Source organism: Papio anubis, chromosome 11 (genome assembly GCF_008728515.1).
Source record: "Papio anubis isolate 15944 chromosome 11, Panubis1.0, whole genome shotgun sequence".
Taxonomy (NCBI): domain Eukaryota; kingdom Metazoa; phylum Chordata; class Mammalia; order Primates; family Cercopithecidae; genus Papio; species Papio anubis.
Genome location: NC_044986.1, coordinates 92,108,232 through 92,129,024, shown reverse-complemented (window position 1 = coordinate 92,129,024; position 20,793 = coordinate 92,108,232). Strand labels below are relative to the sequence as shown.

Below are 20,793 nucleotides of genomic sequence, written 5' to 3'. Positions count from 1 at the left end.
GTTAAAAAGCCAGCTATTTGTCATAATGCAAAAAACAAAGCTCAGAATTTTTTTTATATTTATTTTTAATTTTTTTTGAGACAAAGTCTCGCTCTGTCGTCCAGGCTGGAGTGCAATGATGTGATCTCAACTCACTGCAACCTCCGCCTCCTGGGTTCAAGTCATTCTCCGACCTCAGCCTCCTGGGTAGCTGGGATTACAGGTGCCCACCACCATGCCCAGCTAATTTTTTGTATTTTTAGTAGTTTTGTATTTTTAGTAGTAGAATTTCACTATGTTGGCCAGGCTGGTCTTGAACTCCTGACCTCGTGATCCGCCCACCTCGGCCTCCCAAAGTGCTGGGATTACAGGAGTGAGCCACTGCACCCAGACTTTTTATTTTTATTTTTTTCTTGAGACGGAGTTTCACTTTGTCACCAGGCTGGAGTGCAGTGGCATGATCTTGGCTCACTGCAATCTCCACCTCTCCAGTTCAAGTGATTCTTCTGCCTCAGCCTCCCAAGTAGCTGGGACTACAGGCATGCGCCACCACACCCAGCTAATTTTTGTATTTTTAGTAGAGACGGGATTTTGCCATGTTGGCCAGGATGGTCTTGATTTCTTGACCTAATGATCCACCAGCCTCGGCCTCCCAAAGGGCTGGGATTACAGGTGTGAGTCACTGTGCCCAGCCCAAGCATATAAATGACTTCAGAAAGGTTAGCCTTCCTCTGTACTGTGAGTTATCTCACTGTAAGCCATTGTCTTCCTCCAAAGGACATGGAGGCTTTTAAGAAAATTTGTTCCTTTTCCTCTCTATTAAGATATAAATAGTAATTGTGCAGGTTTATTAGAAGAAGCCAGTTACAACTAGAAGGACATAGTGAAAATCCATAATCTTGCAAATAATACTGAGTTCCGGCTATAATTTTTTGTGGTGTACACAGAGCAGGGAAAGAATATCCTGGCAACTGGCCCATGGGCTTGCTAATTATGTGTAGCCTTTTCAAACGAGAGCTCCCCCAAAGACTGTAAATATAGCTCAAGCAGGGTTGTAGTGTGTTGCTTAATGCCCTTGAACATGGCTGTGTTCTATCTACTTGTGAACCACTACTTCAACTCTTTGAGATATGGGCGTGGCCACAAATGTGAGATAATTGACCAAATAATTACCCAACAATTCCCAAAAGTTCTCTGGAGCTATGAAAACCTAGGTACCTTGGCACACTCAAGCTAGATAAATGGATGCTAGTGAATTTTGTATAATTCCTGTATGGAAACCTCCTTTCACCTATACTTCCAAAGCCCTCTCTTTGTACAATCTTTTATTATTGCACCTCTCCCATGATATCATGTACATGTCTCCCTCCCATTCTCTAAGCTCTTCAAATGAAGACTGTGGGGCAAACAGCAGCTGCTCATAAATGGCTGTGTAAATGAAAGACTTTTGGTAAGAACTGACTTGTGACTTTATCCTGACCAAACTTTATTTAATTGCCAGGTATCACCATTCCTCTAGCTTTAGAAAAATGCCTACTGTTCTCTCATCAAGCCTGACAAGACTAGCCACAATCTGACTACAGTAATACGAGGTAGGAATGCTCATAGTATTTGGTTTAGCTCTAATTGGTTTCTGGTATATTTTCATGCTATTATTGTTAGTGCTATATGCATCATTTAATAGATTTTGCGACCCTCTACAATGTCTGAAACTATAAACAGAAAAATGAGCTCAATAAATGTAAATGATTTAGTCTTCCACAGCAACCATTATCATAAATCATGAATGGAACGATCAGTAGTGATTCTGTTAGTTTTCTGCCTAATAGTTTTGGCAGAAGTTCAAGGGGCATATGTCGGCTCTTGGCTTGGGAACAGAATAATGGCAGTGCCTTCACAGCTCACTATATGCTGAAGTCATGTTTGTTGCCAATTCTTTTCATATTCAAAATAATTTTCTGGTGTATGTAACGCAACTTATTTTCTAAAGTATGTTAAATAAAGTTAGTATGAAATCATTTATTAGCTTCAGGTTTTGTAACCTCATTTTATAAAATTAACACTCCTACCTCTGTTTCCTGGCCCAAGCCAGAGGACTCTTTAAAATGATACTTGCACATTGGAGGATTCTTTATACTTGTTCTGAACATTCTAGTTTAGATAATACATTATCACAGAAACTCTTCTGGGGGTGTACTGATTTAACTAATCCCTTTGAATGCCAACTAATTAAAAATATTTAGCAATATGTAGCTTCATATGTATAAACATAAGATGTTCTTTTAAAGTACTGAATTATATATACTTCAAATTCTGAGATTATTTGATAGAGAAAAATCTTTATCCTGCTCCTATGCAGAAATATTGTAGTTTTAAAAGCTCAAATAAATTGGTTACACATGCTTAATTTTTGAAAAAAATATACATATTCAAAGTCACTGATATACTAGTCAGATTTTAGGTTTTAAAATAAATCTGTACATTTAATACTAGCTTTATAATTAGCTACATAAAATGTCTTTATTCCCTTAAACTAAGAAAACATATGCATATAAACAATTTTTCAAGTAAGAAAAGTACTAGTAATATATCAGCAATAAATGGCTTGATCTATTGTGTTCAGACAGCAAATTACAAGGTAAGAACTAATCATAAATCTACATTTAGATAATGTACTATTTTAAGTGCTATATACATTTCTTGATTTTTTCTCTTTAATTTTGCTCACTTTGACAGATTATTTGTTTTCCTTTTGCAGAGAGCCCGCACAAAGAGAGATGATTATCTCCTTCCAAACAAACAGAACTTTGTATTTTTGACAACACTTCTGCCTGTTTGAACCTGCTCTATGTACTGAACTACCAGCTACATTTCCATGTGGTCACCTATAAAGACGGGCACTTTCGAGTTTCTTTTTTTAAAGAAGGTAGAGCAGGAAGCTGCTTATTTCTCTTTAATGTGGCACAGTCATTCTGCAATTAAGACATACCTAATTACCATGTTTTCAACAGATGCAAATGTAGCTCAATTAAAATTCTAGTCCATGCTACAAATTAAGTCACTCAACTCTGAAAGGTATGTTAGGACTGGATCACCAAGAAGTTTGGAAAAGATCAGGCATTTACGTGTTAATGATGATGGAGAAAATGACTTTGGGTTTTCATTGAAGCACAAAGTTCTGCAGCTTCTGCCATAAATAATCTATTTCTATCTAAACTTTACAAACATTTTACGGTCAAGGTTGATTCAAAGCCTCAAGGTCATTACGAGTTTATTTTTTTCCCTCATTGAGAAGTGATGCTACTGTTGATACTGTAATGATTTCTGTTGGCTGCTTATCCAAAATCCATTTCTCCCTTTATTCTTCCTAATAGAACTGAGTCCAGGAATGCAACTTAGCTCCAAGGGGTGAATTCATTATTAAGTTTATGGATGCCATACCCCTGCAGATTTGCCAGTCCAAGGTTATCAGACCAAGAATGGCCCCATTGGACTCAATGGACATACTCCATGCTTAGAGAGAGGGCTCATTCCCTTCTGTTGGACAGGAGTAAGACAGTAAAAGGCCTGTGAGTCCTAAAATTACCCTGTGGATAGCTGAATTATGGAATTATTTTGTGCGTAGCTGACTCATGGATAGTGGAGCAGAAGGGGCAGAAAAATGTTGGGTCTTTGGAGAAATCTCCCTGAAGCTACCCAACTCTAGAACTCAAGTTATGCAGGAAAATGTATTTCCTTATTGTTTGAGTTGTTCTGAGTTGCACTTTCTATTACATACAGCTGAAAGCATCTTAAGAGGTATACCACATAAAGCAAGTGTTAGAGCAGCTGTGGAATATCTATTGTGTTATTTGTCCTAAGTGTATAATTTAGCAATAAATATCATTTTAGGTAGCTCTGGCAATTTTACTGGATTTAAATAATTTGTTTAGATTTGCTACTAGATTAAAATGAATTGTTCAATAGGTACAAATAGAGATATACAAAATGAAAATAACCTAGTATTACTTTTTATTTAAAACTCAACAATACTCTCCTCTGAGGGAGAGGCCCCAGGAAGCATCATTAAGTACTCACTGAGCAATTAAATGAAGGACTGAATAAGCAGCCAACAATATGAAGAACTGCCCTTTGTTGCACCCGATTAACTACAAACTACCTTAGTATTAGGAATACTTAATAATAGGAACACAGATTCTTGAGTAATTTACAATTTATATTGAAAGATAAAGGATGAAATGTAAAAATTCTACACAGGATGACTCAGTCTTCACAAGCTATATTCTTAAAACAAAACTTTTAAGTTAAAATGAGACATTCAAAACAGAAAATTTCACTGGATTTAGTAAATCCACTGACCACTACCAATTTCTATTAGTGTTAGGTAAAAAGGTAACAAAACTAAATGAGGACTGGACTTTCAGTCACTGAAAACTGCTGCATAGGAATCAAGAACGTTGGGGACATAAATATTGTTTTTATTTCTTATTTTGGTGGAATACTTTGACTTTGGAAGAGAAAGAAAGATGTAGGAAATGAACAGCTAGTGATACACAGATGGTGTCGAATAACAGGATCTGCTGTTCTGGACTCTGACTTTTAACATTAGAATGATGAGCTCTTGGCAGCAGAAAAACTTAGCTTTTTCTGAAAACCAAAAAAAAAAATAAAATCACACACACACAAAGCTGGCATGAAACAGGAAGACTTTAGAGCTTTTAGACTAATACATGGGATGAGAATAATAACTGATATGATGAAGACTGTGAGAAGGTAAAAAGCTATGAAGGAATCAGGTGACATTTATTAGTGATATTGTAGAGTGGTTTCAGCAACTGGGAGAAAGTTCAAACAGATGACTCCTCAGACACTCTACTCTAAAAATAGCTTTATTTCATTTTTAAGAAACCTTTCAATACATGTGGGTGAAAGAAGAAAAACAATAGAATCACTCTTTTAAAGAGTTATTACCAAAAACCTTTCTTCACTTTTACTTGACATTCTAAACTTCTCTTTAACCCACTCCCACCCCAAAGGAAGCAGGTAAAATGCTCCCACAGATAATGGCAGAATGTCACCTACATTATCCCTCCCTTCCCAAGACAATGTTGCAGAGCAGTCACAATGAGGGTCACACCCTCAATTTTCTGAACCTTTGCAAATTCGCTTTTAGTGTCCAATTGATTTTAACATTCAAATGATGGCCCACAGTGGATGCTGTTTTCTGTCCATGGGGACAATTTAAAATGAAGCCGAAGGCTTTTTAAAAACCAATTCTGACCGAAAGGGCTGGCTACACAATCGAAATGACAGCATTCCTAACCGTACATTTGGAATTGCCACTAAGAATTTTATTTTAATCAAGGAGTGAGCTTAACGTACACAACATCTGTTTGAACAACATGCAAACTATTATTTATGGTCAAAGAAAGAGATTTCAGGCCACTGCTCAGACTCTTTTAAGTGAAACACAAAAATTAACAGCACAAAAATGTTTCGAGATTATAAAATAGTGAATGGCTAGCAATGCTTTATTTTGCTTTTGTGTGTGTGAGCAATCAGAATGCTTGCTCCCCAAAAGCGAGTGTTCTTAACTACCATGAAACATAATCTATATTGAGTGATCCACAAACATTTCCTGATGTTAAAAAAATACTTTATACTAAAAAGTTTCGGATGCACTGTGTAGAATCAGCTGGAGCTTGAGAAAAACCAGATTGTCAGGGAAAAGTTTCTTGAAGAGGGAAGATGACAGTATAATATACACACATTAGAGGGTTGGGGGAGAAAGAAGATACACCTCATGAAGCATGCACCGCATGGCATGGGCAACAGTAAGCACGGACACTTGAGGGGCTATGAGAGTCAGAAGGGAACTGCAGAGCTCACTGGGCACATCTAGAGACAGGTGGCCCAGTTGGGAGACACTAATAATACCTTCTGATATTAAATAATGAGGGTCGGGCCTGGAGTGGAAGTAAGGGGTGAAGATTAGACTACATGTGGAAAGATTAAGAAAGCTTGGTAATGGAGTGGTGACACAGTGAGATGATGAATCCAAGTTTCTGAGCCTGGAAGTGCTAATGAGAGAAATCACATCATCATCATCCATCTTTGTGTGCGAGACACTAAGCCCGTAAACAGTTTCTTCCTTTGCTCTGGTACTGCCAAGCATCATCACTCACCTGGATTATTGTTCTGCTATCACAGAAATGAGCTCCTTGCCCTGACGTTGCTACTTATCCCATCCCGATAAGCCACCCTCTACCCCAGAGTCCCAACAATCATATTATTTTATTTGAAATGCTAGTAATTTTAAATAATCTGTGATCTGCTCTCTGTCCACATCTTTTTCTTTTTCTTTTTCTTTTTTTTTTTTTGAGATGGAGTTTTGCTTTGTCGCCCAAGCTGCAGTGTAATGGCATAATCTTGGCTCACTGCAACTTCCACCTCCCAGGTTCAAGCAATTCTCATGCCTCAACCTCCAAAGTAGCTGGGATTACAGGCATGCACCACCACACCTGGCTAATCTTTGTATTTTCAGTAGAGATGGGGTCTCACCATGTTGGCCAGGCTGGTCTCAAACTCCTGATCTCAAGTGATCCACCTGCCTCAACCTCCCAAAGCGCTGGTATGACAGGAACCTACATCTTAAACCTCACTCCTCACTATGCTCTCACTTGCCCCATATGCACCAACCTAACAGAACTACTGCAGCCCAGAGATGGCTCCCCATTCCCTATGTTCCATATTTCTCCGTGCATCCAGTTGAAGACTCTCAAGCAGTAACACTCAACTCAGCCAATACCTCTCTTCTGGAAATCTCCTCCTCTACTTTCCTCTCCTCCCTAATTCCACATCAGCTGGGCACCCCTACACCACCCCCTCCCCAGGGTCACACTAACCTACACTCTACCATGGAACTGAACCACACTCCTTATCAAGTGCTCATTTATCCACTGGGTTGAATCATCCCTCAACCCTGAGCCCTTAGGAACTAATAGCCTAAATATCAGACTTTAGGTATATACTTCAATACTTTGCAGTAGTTTTAGCACAATGGGCTTTCCTGTTTGGAAGTGTGTTTCATATTCTAGAAAAACCACAGGACTGAGAACTAGAAGACATGTATTCTAACATTCAGTTCCTCAGTGTAATCTTAGTCAAATATATAAATATTATTTCCTCTTAAAAAATGGGGCCTGGTGCAGTGGCTCATGTCTGTAATCCCAGCACTTTGGGAGGCCAAGGTGAGCAGATCACGAGGTCAGGAATTCAAGACTAGCCTGGCCAACATGGTGAAACCCCGTCTTTACTAAAAATACAAAAATTAGCTGGGCATGGTGGCATATTCCTGTAATTCCAGTTATTCGGGAGGCTGAGGTAGAAGAATTGCTTGAACCAGGACCTGGGAGTTGGAAGTTGCAATGAGCCAAGACTGTGCCACTGCATTCCAGCCTGGGCTACAGAGAGAGACTCTTTCTTAAAAAAAAAAAAAAAAAAAAAAGTTATAAATGAGGATTGTATCATTCAAACACTTCACTTCAGATGTGAATATTCATTGCACTTTCTGCTAAGTTACATTTTATCTAGAAAAAGAAATGTAAGGAATACTTTCGGTTATTTCACAACCATACACCCACACTATGATCAAAAACCTCCTAAAAATTAATCAAAGCTCCTTTTCTTAAACTGCAGGTTAAGTATATGTATAATTTTATTAGCATAAAATGATGTGATAGGTTATTCTTAGCATTTCAGAACAAGTATTTTTATAGATCAACATCCAATTATCCACTAAAACAGATTAACAAATAGGAAATAGACTTAGTTTGCATTATTTTTGCTGAAATAGGTGGTGATGAAAGGTGGCTAGAAGTGAGTAGAATGCTGAGAGTAGAAAATCTGAGACATCAAATGCCATATGTTATTTCATAGCTAATAAAACAATAACGAGATTCCCCTGGAAACTTTCGTATTAGTTGATTTAATAACGTAAATTCAGTTTCTTCAAATTTCATACTGAAAACCTAAATTACGTGTATTTTGGAGCAGTGCTTTTCTCCTATCTCCTAATAAGAGCTCTACAGGAAAGTATGCAAGCTACCATCTTCATGTTTGAAGATAATGCCTTCATGTTTGCAAGGCACAAAGTTTGTCACATTTAAAATTCTGAACTTGAATGTATCTTAAAATCAATAGGTACAATTAGTAGGAGATATTTAGTTTTGCTGTTTCACTTCCTCAACCTTATCAAAGAGCTGTTTCAAAACTGAGTGCAGGGCTTACAATTTCTGGTAACTTCTAATTATGAAAAAGTAGAATTAATGTATTTTTTAAAAGAAAACAAAGCAATCTTACTGCATGCATTTTCTTGGTAGCAATAGAAACTGATTTATCACGGGGAAAGTAGAAGTCACTTGCTGAGAGCCAGGCTGGGTATGTAATTTGCATAGAAGAGGGAGCAGATTGTCAATGCCCTGACCTGTCAAACACAGGTAGGGCCTCAGAGATAATGGGTCCCAGAATACAAAGCTCCATCTTGATCCAGACAGACGCACACAACATGGAGATGCCAGATGGATTAAATGAGAGACAAAAATGCTGGCTTCTGCCATCTCCACAGGAAGAATGCAAGTGCTGCAGAAGATGACAGTTACCAGATACCACATGGATCCCACCCCAGTCTCTTGGCCCCATTGCTGTGCCCATGCCATGATTTCCACACTGCTGAGAAGAGGCCAGCCTTTCAGTGCCATGAATACAGTCACTGGGGAGGGGCTCGACCCAACTGACAAGAGCAATCAGCCATGCCTACGCCTACGTGTCTCACTTGTAAAGAGGAAAAGTGCCACATGATGGTAGAAACCAGAGCCTGCAGCATGGTGGAAGGAGCTCTCTGTTCCTGCTGACCTCCATAACTAGCTTTTACACAATGGCTCAGTCTCTAGCCACACGTTTCCAGGGTGCACTGCATCCTCAGGAAATGTCCCGTGTGACAAAAAGACCGTCTGCCTAGACGACGGTCCTCTTTTCAGATCCAGGTTCAAAGGGGATGTGGCTTTTTAATTTCTATGGGCAGCTGTAACTGAGTCAGACCATCCGGACAAGAAAGAACCCACTTCCCCTGAGGCCCACTTAGCACAGACAATGGAGGATGTTGGACATGCAGCCAGGGGACACATAGCTAAGGGACAAGCCCAGAAAGGCAAAAATGCAGGAGCACAGCCACAGAGACAGCAAGTCCAGAGACCTGGCTGTGCAAGTTCACAGGCCAGATCCTGAAAATGGTGTGGTTAGGAAACCGAAGGAGGGCTCACTAAGCCGGCCTTCTTTCCAAAGCTGGAGGCAGAAAGTGCCTTTGCATCTTCAGTTTTACATAAGCTGATAGCCTAATGACCACCAGCAGTAACACCACGTTTGATAGACAATTTTTTTTAAAGAAAAACAAAGAGCTTGCTGAGGTATTGAAGATCTAGTAGATACAAGGTCCAGTGTGGGATACCTCACTCACCCACTCATCGATTTGGCAGACATTCATTGAATTCTATGAGTTGCCAAGCTTTGTGTTTGGTTAAGCAAGATGAAAACAGATAGGGTGTTTTCCACGTGGGCCTCGCAGAAGGTGAGGGGGTTAGCGTGCCAGATGTAGGGCAGTGAGGGGGTACATAGAATCATGGAATGTTAAACTAGGAGGGACTCTGGGAACCATCTAAACCATCTAAGCCAGAACTTTTACAGCTTTTTCCTAAATACTCAAAAACACTCTTTTTAAAAACTAAAATTTACAAAGGATCCCCATGTACAGAAGTGATTAAAACAACTGTCAAGGTTGGTGGGGGGCGGGAGAGGGCAGGGGAAGGAGACGCTGGTGGCCTTTCCCACTCTCCAAATCCACCGAGGTACTGCTCCTGACCAGAGATCACAACACACCAATTGAAAGTCAATGATCTAGTCCAAATCTTCAGTTTTACAAATGAAGAAATTAAAGCTCAAGCAGTTGAAGTTTGGACTAAAATCCCAAATTACTTAGACGAATGTAGATAAGGATGCAAGTCACCTGAATTCCACCTCCGTGCTCATTCCACCCTATAAACACAATTTCAACGACCAAAATTGGAAAAGTTTGGAATTTACAATAGTTGCCTTTCATTTGCCATAGGAAAAGTTCATAAAACTGTTATGCAAAAAATAATAAAAACAGGACTGTTGAAAAATACCACATTTGGTGGTTGTAGGTGCAGTGTGTTTTAGGGCACCTGCCACACGTATATTTCCCAGGTCTTGTCCAGAACTTTATATTTGGTTTGCAAATTGTAATTTGTCTATCCATGTGTTTCATTTCACTTTTTTTCTCTAAAGGACAGATATATGAACGAACTTTAATATATGTTATTTCTCATTTTAAGAAAAATAAGTTTACATAGGGACAAAATCAGATGTCCACGTTGGTGGGACACTCTGAAGGCCATCTCTACAGAATTAAAAATATACCTTATATTCATATGTATTCTATACCATTACATTTGATATGAGTGACATATTGTAAGAGCAAACTGCATTTTTTAAGGAAAATTAAATAACATTTTAACCAGAACAAGAAAAAAGTTCAAAAGCATCACAAATTGTAGATACTTAAAAAATATATATCGAGGGGCCAAAGCATAGTAATTTTTGATTAAATATACACCCAAGATAGAAGCAAGCGCTATAATTGTCAAGTAATATTGATTAGGATGGCAAGGAACCATTATTACAAAGGGAAAAAACTCAATAGACTCGAAAGCTCATATGACTCAGGATCTTGGAGACCAGGTTTGGCAGCAAAAATAGGAAATATGCTCTTCATCCTGCAAGAATGGGCTGCATATATTTGTAATCACTGGCTGATCATAGTGAAAAAACTGTCTGGATTTAGATGGAGAATCAGGCGGAGGTGGAGAGAAGTGTAGCCAATCCTCAAAGTTATGCTTTGCATATTACGTTATGACAGAAATATTCATCTTCTCAAATGCATTATATGTATAAGCAAAATACGTAAGTTTTTCCTTATTCTCAAAATGTGATATTTGTTACTTAAAACTCTTCTTCCCACAAAAGTCTTTCTTAGGTATATGTGATAGAAGTGGTCCACTCAAATGTTGAATTGCAAGTAATTTACAATCCACACACATTATCTCTGGTCTCTGCTTTAGCTTTATTCTGTGGTCCCTCCAACTATTCTTACAATAGTTTGATAGGTGAGTCACATTTGAGGTTAAAACACTAAAAGGTAAATTAGTAGTTATGAACAATATAAGATAATCAACAATTTTCACTGTTAGGACTCCTAAGCCATTTTGCTTCTTAGTAAATATATCAGTAGAGTTTTTCCATTATTTTTTAATAGAATGGTTACTTTAATATAATAAATGTTTAATTCTCTGGAAGGATATATTTGTACCTATCTATAAATTTATTTTTTCTTCAATAAAGCACGGAAAATATTCATATTAACCTTTGACTTTTAATAATCTTGGTTTTAAATATTTTGCAATTTCAAAATATACACACACAAATATAGCTTGCTAGTTATAGGAAAGCAAGAGTAATTCCTGAAAGCAAAACAAAAACGTGTTTTTAAGATCACAGATTATTACAGATATTCAATGGAGACATCCTATTAGGGATACTACAAAGCAGTGGTTTTCAAACGTTTTGCACTCAGGATGACTTTATACCCCCAAAAATTATTAAGCACTCTAAATAACCTTTTTGTATGTGGATTATATCTAGCAACATGTACTGAATTAAAACCGGGAAAGTTTGAAAATATTACTTTTTAAAAACAGGCAGCTTCGTGTTAACAAAAATTACATTTTTACCAAAAAATACATATATTCCAAAAGAAGTGAGAACAATGGCACTGTTAAATATTTTTTCAAAATTTTTAGTTTAATATTGGCCTATAAGACGGATTCTCATATCTGCTTCTGCATTCAATCTAATGTAGTATTACATGACATGTGGCCTCCAGAAGACCCCAATGTATACTTATAAAAGAATGTGAGTAAAGGGCAAATAATATCGTCTTCTTATTATGAAATAAGAGATTATTAGACCTCAGAGATCTCAGAGATTCCCCTGAAGAGTCTTAGGAAACCCCCAGGGCTCCCTGGAGCTCACTTTAAGAAATAGAGTCATTTTAATTGTTACTCTTTCAGCCATTATAAACTTACAGGTCTCCATGCCTTCATCATCATCATCTACCACGGGTTTATCATAAGATTTGTCGATGGCAGCTCTGAAGCTCTCATTGCATCCCCTGCCTCTGATTATCCGTGGCCGTGGGCGATGGAAAGGAATATCCCCATTCAAAGTCACCTCGGCAACTGCGGTCTGCAGACTCTCTAATGAGCTTGACTTTTTCAGACCCAGGGAAGGACCCACATCTCTGCTGGGAGAACCTGGGAGGTTTACAAAAAAAAGTGTTAGTGTGAATTAGTGAAAATTATGTACCTGAATATGCACTGTGGAAAACTTCAGGTACATAACAATTATTTGCTCAATGATGAGTTCTGGAATGTGGATGGAAAAGACAAAGAATAAATGAAGCAACAGTTGCTAATTTTTATTTTTCCCAAATTTATATTAGACTTGGTCTATTTTCTCTCTTTGCATTAGGAAAACCTCTAAGTCATTACTTTTTAAAAAACATTTCAACAGGTGAAACTGTTGTCAAATCGTTTTGCTCCAGTAACAGAAATAATCTAAAAGAACCAGAATAACCTGGAAGCTCCTTTGAAAAGCAAGGGAAGATGAGAAGGAGGATAAGGTAAACAACCAAGAATAAGTTTTGCACTTAATTAAAACCTTTTCTTGGCAATTTAAAATTACTTAAAACAGAAGTTAGACATGCACATCAATGTGCTCTGTCAAGTCTCTTCCTTGCTAAAGTGCAGACTCACAACACTGCATAAGGAGTAAGACCACGGGGGCCGACATGTCACCAAAACAATTAGGGCAACCTGGCAGCAGGTTGGGAAATATGGATATTCCATAGAAAGAGTAACACAAGCTTTGAACAGAAACAGATTATGTAAGGCCTCTCTCCCAGAGGGAAATAAAAAAGGAGAGACTGGATATGAGTACTTCTAGCTCTAGGCCTGGGAATAATACGTTTGAAAAACAGGTGATGGAAAGAAGAAAGACAACTTAGCAATTAACAAGAACATTTCATGAGGATGACAGGGACAAATTCCGGGAATTAAAAATTTGGCTCTATTTCCTGAGGATCTAGGGCAGAAGGACCCGAAATAATACCAATAGTGCCAAGCTGTGGAAGGCAATCAAAACTGATTTATTTAACCAGGTAAGACAGCCTCATCTATCACTGCCTGACCTGACACTCCAAGGTAGACTAATTTAGCTTCTGGATGACTGAAATGCCAGCTCTGCACCACCACTTGGGCAATCCAGGTTATAGAACTGGTTCTTCATGTATACTATTAAAAAGACAGGTGAAAAAAATAGAGGGTAGGAGAAACAAAATAGTTTATCTCTGCTTGGGGTCATCAGCCCATATGTTGATCACGTTATTACCCAGAAGACAAATAGTTGTGACACAGGCTTTTCACAGCTCAGAAAATAAAACAGAATTAAAATTACACTGAAAGACTCAAAACAAAAATTAACTTTTTAAGATTCATTGAGGTTAAATGAAGCTGTTTTAGGTAAGAATAGATATGTTTAAAATGGTGCACAAACAAGAAGGCAAACACATGATTCTAATGAAGAAATAATACTCCACAAATTGTTGTGCTGGAAATAAAAAGATGTCATATTTAGCTTTCTCAATGCGGGTTTGTCTATATTTCTTTATTTTATGACAAAAGTTCGTGAGATTTATTTCTTTCAATGAGATCAATCTTACTTTTTCTCTGGGTAGCACTACAATTTTTGATAACTGCATTTTCTAAATTACTCATAAAAGTCATGTCACGGGAAGGAAAATGAATTTTGTTCCAAAAACCTACATAATAAGAAATCAAGGAATCAAAAAGAATGGGAAAAGATCATTCCTGGGCAGGGATATTTACCTTTATAGTTCCTAGAATTTGCACTGGAAAGATCTTTTTGTGAATAAATGCCTATCAGTTTTCATAATTTACCAGCTATATTTGGGTTCTATAAACACGTATTAGGCAAATATTTGGTGCTTTCTTGGGCTTATTAAGGATATGTGTATGTGTGTATGTATTTGTATGGGAGTATATATCACGAATAAAGATTTCATGCTTCCAGAAAGAATTCTCATAAAAACACCGTTTATATATATTAAGCTTTTCTTTATGTAAAGTTAGCTGAGATTTTACTTAGTGTACTGAGAGCAATAAAAACTTAAATAATGAATTTCAGGAATGGCATTAGTGTTCATTAAAATTGAGTGTCCCTACAGGCAAAGTTGGAAAGAAAAACAAAGGTCAAAGTATAATTCAATAAATGATAATTGTGTAAGTTCTATTCAGCGCTTACCTACCTATTCATTTCCCTAAATTGAAAACATTCTGAAATAACCTTTTGGCACAATGTTGATCATTGTGGATGGTGGGCCCTGAGTTTGTGGAAGGTCAATCAACTACTCTTTGTATATTTACGTAGAGATGAAAACTTTTATAATAAAAAAATATACAAAATGTCAATTATCTACAACTTCTGAATCTGTAACACAGATCAGCAAACCGAGAGTCAAATGTGGAAAATTTTACTGGAACACAGCCATGCCCATGTATTTACATATTGTCTATGGCTACTTTCATTCAACAATGGTAGAATGTAAAAGCTGCAACAGAGACCTAAAATATTTACCATCTGTTCCTTTACAGAAAGAGCTTGCTAACTTTCGATTTATAACATGAGCAACATTACATTTTAGTACTATATTTGACCAAGAAACTATAACAAAGATTTTGAATGATATGTTAGGATTTCTCAATGAAGTTATTAAAATCCCTAATACATTGATTCAGTCAAGTGCCTTTAGAAAAAATTAGAAGGATTCCCTAACAATACAAACTTAGCATTTTACAGTAATGAAAATTGAAAAAGTCTTTCTGTATGTAAAATACATGCAAAAGATTGTCTTTATCTACACCATAAAAATCAGTATCTTTTGTCTTAATTTTAAAACAGTATTTTAAGCTCTTACTTTACACAAATCTTTTAGGTCATTAGCATACTTTGCTAATCTTTATATTTCAAGAATGAAAACCATTAGAAATCCAATTCTCTTATACCTGTTCTCCCTTGTTATAATTTGGGGAGAAATATTTATCCCCAAAATACGATACAAGATTCCTAAATCTGGAAGAAAAAAAAAAGAGGGAAATCATAATCATACTATTTTCCTAGATCTGGTTTTTATTCCTACTTAGTAATATCCCTGTTGCCTGGAGAGGGAGAGGGAGAGGGAGAGGGAGAGGGAGAGGGAGGGAGGGAGGTCTTTTGCAAGGGGCAGAGGGAAATATAATTCAATTTTCATTATGAAAGGCTTATGGCTAGGTTAGACAGATGCTCAATGCTAAGATGCCACTATGATTCTCCCAAAAACCTTTGGACTAATCTATAAAATCATAATCTTTCTTGAAAAGTCAAGTGAAGTGACGAAAGAAAGATAAGTGAAAATCTTTTCACCATCTAATATTAGAGGACAGGGACATAATAAAATATCTACTTTAGGTATTTTATTCATTTAGATGTAAAATCAACAGACCAAGTATTTTGATATCTTTGTAACAACTTTTTGCCCCAAGATTTTCTAATTTAATTTGGTAGAACAGACTGCACAAAGTGCAAAAAAAAAAAATCTTTTTCTTTAGAATCTAACACTTTAAAACACAAAAGCACAGTCTGATTTTTGATTAGACTATACAATCTGCCTTGAAACTTATGTAATGACTTTCCATGAAAGTTATCTAATGCATTGAGTTATAACTTGCATATCATTATGTTGTAGATCACAATAAACTGTCCTTTTCCTTATAGTAGCTGTGAGTTGGTTAAATTAGGTATTTTTCTTATTTTACCTAACTGATATTGTATATGAAGTCAGGTCCTTTAACCTGAGCAGCTCAATTTGGTTTTTATGACTATTTAGTCGGATCGGGGTTGTTGCTTGAAAAGTATGAAATACTGCTAACTCTAAAAACTACTATTTCACATATGTGAACTATCCCATAACATTTCTCTTTAGCTCTGATTCAATAAACTTTAGGTTTCATAAGAACAACAAACAACTGAGTAAGGGCTAAGGCTACAGTTAATTGCCTCGCAATACAGTTAATCTTATGATTTATTAGATGTATTTTTTACGACCTATCTTATACTCCACTGAATATAACTCCAACCATGTCCACAATAATTTTTACATATATATGTGGGATATACATTTTTTAAGCACGCTAAAACTAATTTACTACTGCAGGTTAAAAAGGCAAATTGAAGCTAATTAGTGCTAAGTAGTGTAACTACATCATACTGGATACAGATTAAAACACTATTCCAAACTTATGTCATAAATGGTCAATTATACAAAGCATGTTAACTACACTTAAAAGACTTTCCTGTGATTACTGTCATACAATAATAACATAAAAAGCAAAATCGATGACTGTAATACAATCCCAATTCAATATAATCCATTGTTTCTATGGAACAATTTAACAGTATTTTAGAAGTAATGAATTTAGAACAAGCTCACAAAGTTAAGATATGAAGCCATATGCATTATACAGTCTAATACAATGTCAGGTTAACTATAAGCTAATTTCAGCATCAATAAAAAGAATAAGCCTTTCTGAATGACTAATGATAGCAATATCGGACGTTGTCCTACAATGAAAAATATTTATATTGGCACTACTATCTTTCAAATCAAAATCACCACTCTGAGAATCACTTTTGGGATGTTAACCTAGACATCACATAGATGACTTAAAACCTAGGAGTCTACCATAACAGATCATGTTTGCAGGATTTTGACTTTTTAAAAATTGGGATAAAACATCTTTACATGAATATAATTAAGAAAATCTAGGTTGTTTCTAGCCTTTTTGAAGCAGTAAATTATATTCCTATTTAGTAAGTACACCACTGATAAATTTCTACTAACAGAAAATATTTCTTATGTAATTTGATTTCTCACAATGAAAACATCTGTGTAAGACTGCAATATGTATGTTTACATGGCATATGATTGGCAGCTCTATAATTGTGATAAGCTCTGTAGGCCATGGTTTCTATGGCAACAGTCTAACTGTCCATTCTTACCTGTTTTCTGGTCATCCACTGTATTGAGTTTAGTCTCGTCAGCTACTGTTAAAAGGTAAATGTATAATGGTTAGCCCAGTTAGTTCCCATAGCCCATCATGCTTCCACCATTCCCAGATCTTTTCAGTTAGGTGACGATCTTCAGCTAATATTTCATGCAAATACTATGAAACATCAAGCAAACATTCATAATCAAAAAAGGAGGAAAAAAAAGCAGTGTCTCCATGCAATATGCCAGTCATTTCATTTCACAGACATGTGTGTTATATGTTAGCATATCATAATTAGCCAAGGCAATGCATCATCAAATTTTTCTTTATGCATATGATAAATTAATGCTTTTAGTCTTGGAATACAAACAGCCACCAGAGAACAGCATAAGTTACAGTTGATTAACAAAGGTTTTAAATCATTCCGTGTATAGATATAATTATTTTACTTTTTTTTTTTGGTGGATTTGGATTTAAAGAGACACACCTGATTGGTGTTTGAACAACTATGATTATTTCCTCCTCTCATTTGCTCTTAAATACTTTCTATAAGAAATACTCTCAAATTACTACTTTGATTAAATGCCTTAATTATCAAAACATGAAAGTTTCCAATAAATAAACCTTAAAGAACAGCAATGAAAGGAAGACATCATGAAGTAACCAAATTCCAGACATGGATTGAGATAATGGTTTCTCTCCAAAATTTTCTCTTCTAGTTGAAAAATCCCACCCCCAACCTAATACAATTTCAATGAAACTGGTTTTTAATAGCCAAAGTGTTAAAATATTTCATTGTGTAAAATAAAGATACATGGACATAGTATGATATGCACATGTGTTTGTTTCCATTCTCTTAAGAAAACATATATATTAACATATTGCATATTATGTAAACATGCCACTTATGAGTAATATCGTTATCTCAAACTGGGAGAAAAACTAATTTTTGCCAAATTGCTACATTTCACATTTATTTTCTCAAAGTAAACAGACATCTGTTTGGGACCATCAATTTTATCCTGAAAGCATTTAAACCTTATTTAGATAAAGATTCATGGAGATTGTACTCACTACCTAAATCCATGCTTTTTGATTTTCGTGTTTTAACGAAATCCAATTGACTGGCATCTGAAAATTGCTTTGTGCGTTTTTCTGACATACTCTGACGTCCAAATCCTTCTCGTTGAAAAGCAACAACTGGATCAACATCTGGACTCAAAGAGCTGGAGTGAAGAAAAATATAAACATAAAAATATTTACTAAAAATAGCAGACATCCATTTTAGGGAGGTTCATACATACCTGCAAATGTGAATATACATATGTATATTCCTCAAGAAAAATTGAAATAAATAACACAAATACAGTCCATTTAAAAAAAACTGCGGCTGTATAGAAGGTGATAGAAAAATACAAAATTAATTTAACATTTAGAGTAACTCTTTCTCCATGTGAATTTCCTCCTTCTCTACTTTCCTGCATCTTCACTCTGTTTGACAATACAGAATTATTTCAAGGTGACTATAAAAAATGAGACTGATATTGGAACGACTGAATTTTTCAGGAAACCTGTCATATATTATATACAAATACTAGCAGCGAACAAGTGACCATATAAGTTGTAATTAAATAGAAGTTTCAAAAAGAGTATATTCTAGCCTTCTTATGTATCTTTTATGTTGTGTTTTAAGGAAAGAAAAAATATGTCATTATGGCATGCCATTTCATAAAGCTGCAGTTTCTCTGAAATATTAAATCAACAAATAAATCAATTCAACAAACATTGATTAGAACCTATTCTGATTAAGGCACTGTTATTTGTACCAGACATAGGTCCAAATAACAGATAAGAAAGATCCCTGTACTCTATGAGCTCACAAGAAAAATACTATACCAGAAGCATGAAACAGAGGCTGAGGATGCACAGATGAGTGAAAAAACAGTATATGAGAGTCAGGAAGAACATGACTAAGTTTAGATGACATTTGATTTTGGTGACACCAACACAGTGGCTCAAGTGGGGATGATAAGGAAGCATGTGGCAAATCCCTGGTAACGGGATGCCTTCTGAAGTGTTCCTCCAATGCAAGATGTCCCAGAATCACTCCTGTTTGTAAAAATCTGTGAACACATTCTAAAGTGCTATAAGGTGTTCTAGCCACAGTTCATAATATGAAAAAGGTTTTCTCTGTGCTGGGCACATTGGGTAGGTAAGTATACTAGCTCTACTATATCAGGTCTAGCCACCTTACCTATCTGGTCAGGTGAGAGAACATCCCTCTACAGCTGCCTGAGCACACTAAAAATGCCCAGGGCTCCTTCCACTGTCAGCTGAACTTACGATAGTCTTCCTCATGTTTCTGATGGAAGCAAGCTTTTGTAACCTTTTATGGCCTTATAAGAATTATCATCCATACTAGTAAAAAGACAGTCAACCTTTGGATGTACATCAGAAATTTAGCTGCAATTTACTGTGCATGAAATGAGAGTTGGCTCTTAAAGAATTATGCTAAAAGTGTGAAAAGTAAGATAGCAGGCAAAAGCCACGCCACTGGGTAGGGTGACTTGAAATGTTTTCAGCTCATTATGTATTAATATATTCAATAAGAAGAATAGTTGTCTCATCCACTTAAAAAGCTAATGAGAGAATTCAGCAACCTAAGGCGAAAGCCCCATGTAAATTGCTAACTACTAAATAAGTCAGTCATCACCCAATGAAGACTATCTCAAATTATCAAAGTAATACAAATTATGATGACAGACACCTACCCTCAGATGCCTCTTCATATACTACTATGCTTTGGTGTAAATGGTTTATAAAGATGAGAGCACATGCATCCAAGTGAAAAAAAAACACACTTCTAGAAGTAAAAAATTAAAACCCATATGATAAGTAATATGACACAATCTTGCAGCAGCAAACTCTAAATAATACATTTCCAATAATTCTTTTATATATTGTCAGTGGATGTCTTCAGTCACTCTGTACATGCTGCCCAATTATTTTTACCTTTTCTGGAATAATTTAAAACCTGAACTCCAATACTGCACCAAACTTGCAAACAGAATGCATTTGAACTACAGTGTTAGTAGAAATCGTTAGTAAAAGATTTTTCAAAGAAATACAAATTGTCACTGCCAATCTTGCCTGAAAACCACGTATTGGTGCATCTTGAATTTTATATCCTCTAAAATTATGCTGCCATTAAGATTAGAATTTGCTGTTATTTCCTTTCCCCCAGAAACACATTATTAATGTTCTTTCAATCGATTAAAGGATTGAAAACAGTACATTCTATAAGCAAACAAATAAGTTTAGCCATTTGACATAGCCTTCAACAACTGTGCAGTGAACCACAGATACAATTTAAAATGTCAAATGAGTTTGTGCATTAGTAAGAGTTCTAAAATAACTACTCTTAAATTATGACAAAATTAATTCTTCCCTATCAATATTCCCATTAAACTAATTTCAGACACAATAAACAGTACACTGGAATATTTAACAAGTTAGA

The 20,793-nt window shown here is 36.1% G+C and overlaps 1 protein-coding gene across 32 annotated transcripts in view; it reads right to left on the bottom strand.

Annotated features, from left to right (window-relative positions):
* Nucleotides 1-20,793, bottom strand: part of PARD3 (par-3 family cell polarity regulator) — a 711,028-nt gene that overhangs the window by 209,564 nt on the left and 480,671 nt on the right. For 18 of the 32 annotated variants that reach the window (XM_003903538.4, XM_003903543.1, XM_009214245.2 and 15 more), the window contains 3 exons: nucleotides 18,351-18,502; nucleotides 17,287-17,331; nucleotides 12,198-12,425 (listed from right to left, as the gene is read on the bottom strand). In XM_003903538.4, coding sequence (XP_003903587.2) covers nucleotides 12,198-12,425; nucleotides 17,287-17,331; nucleotides 18,351-18,502 — 425 coding nt within the window. The remainder of the gene's footprint in view (nucleotides 1-12,197; nucleotides 12,426-17,286; nucleotides 17,332-18,350; nucleotides 18,503-20,793) is intronic. The other 14 variants (XM_003903542.4, XM_021943971.2, XM_021943974.2 and 11 more) reach the window with 4 other exon arrangements.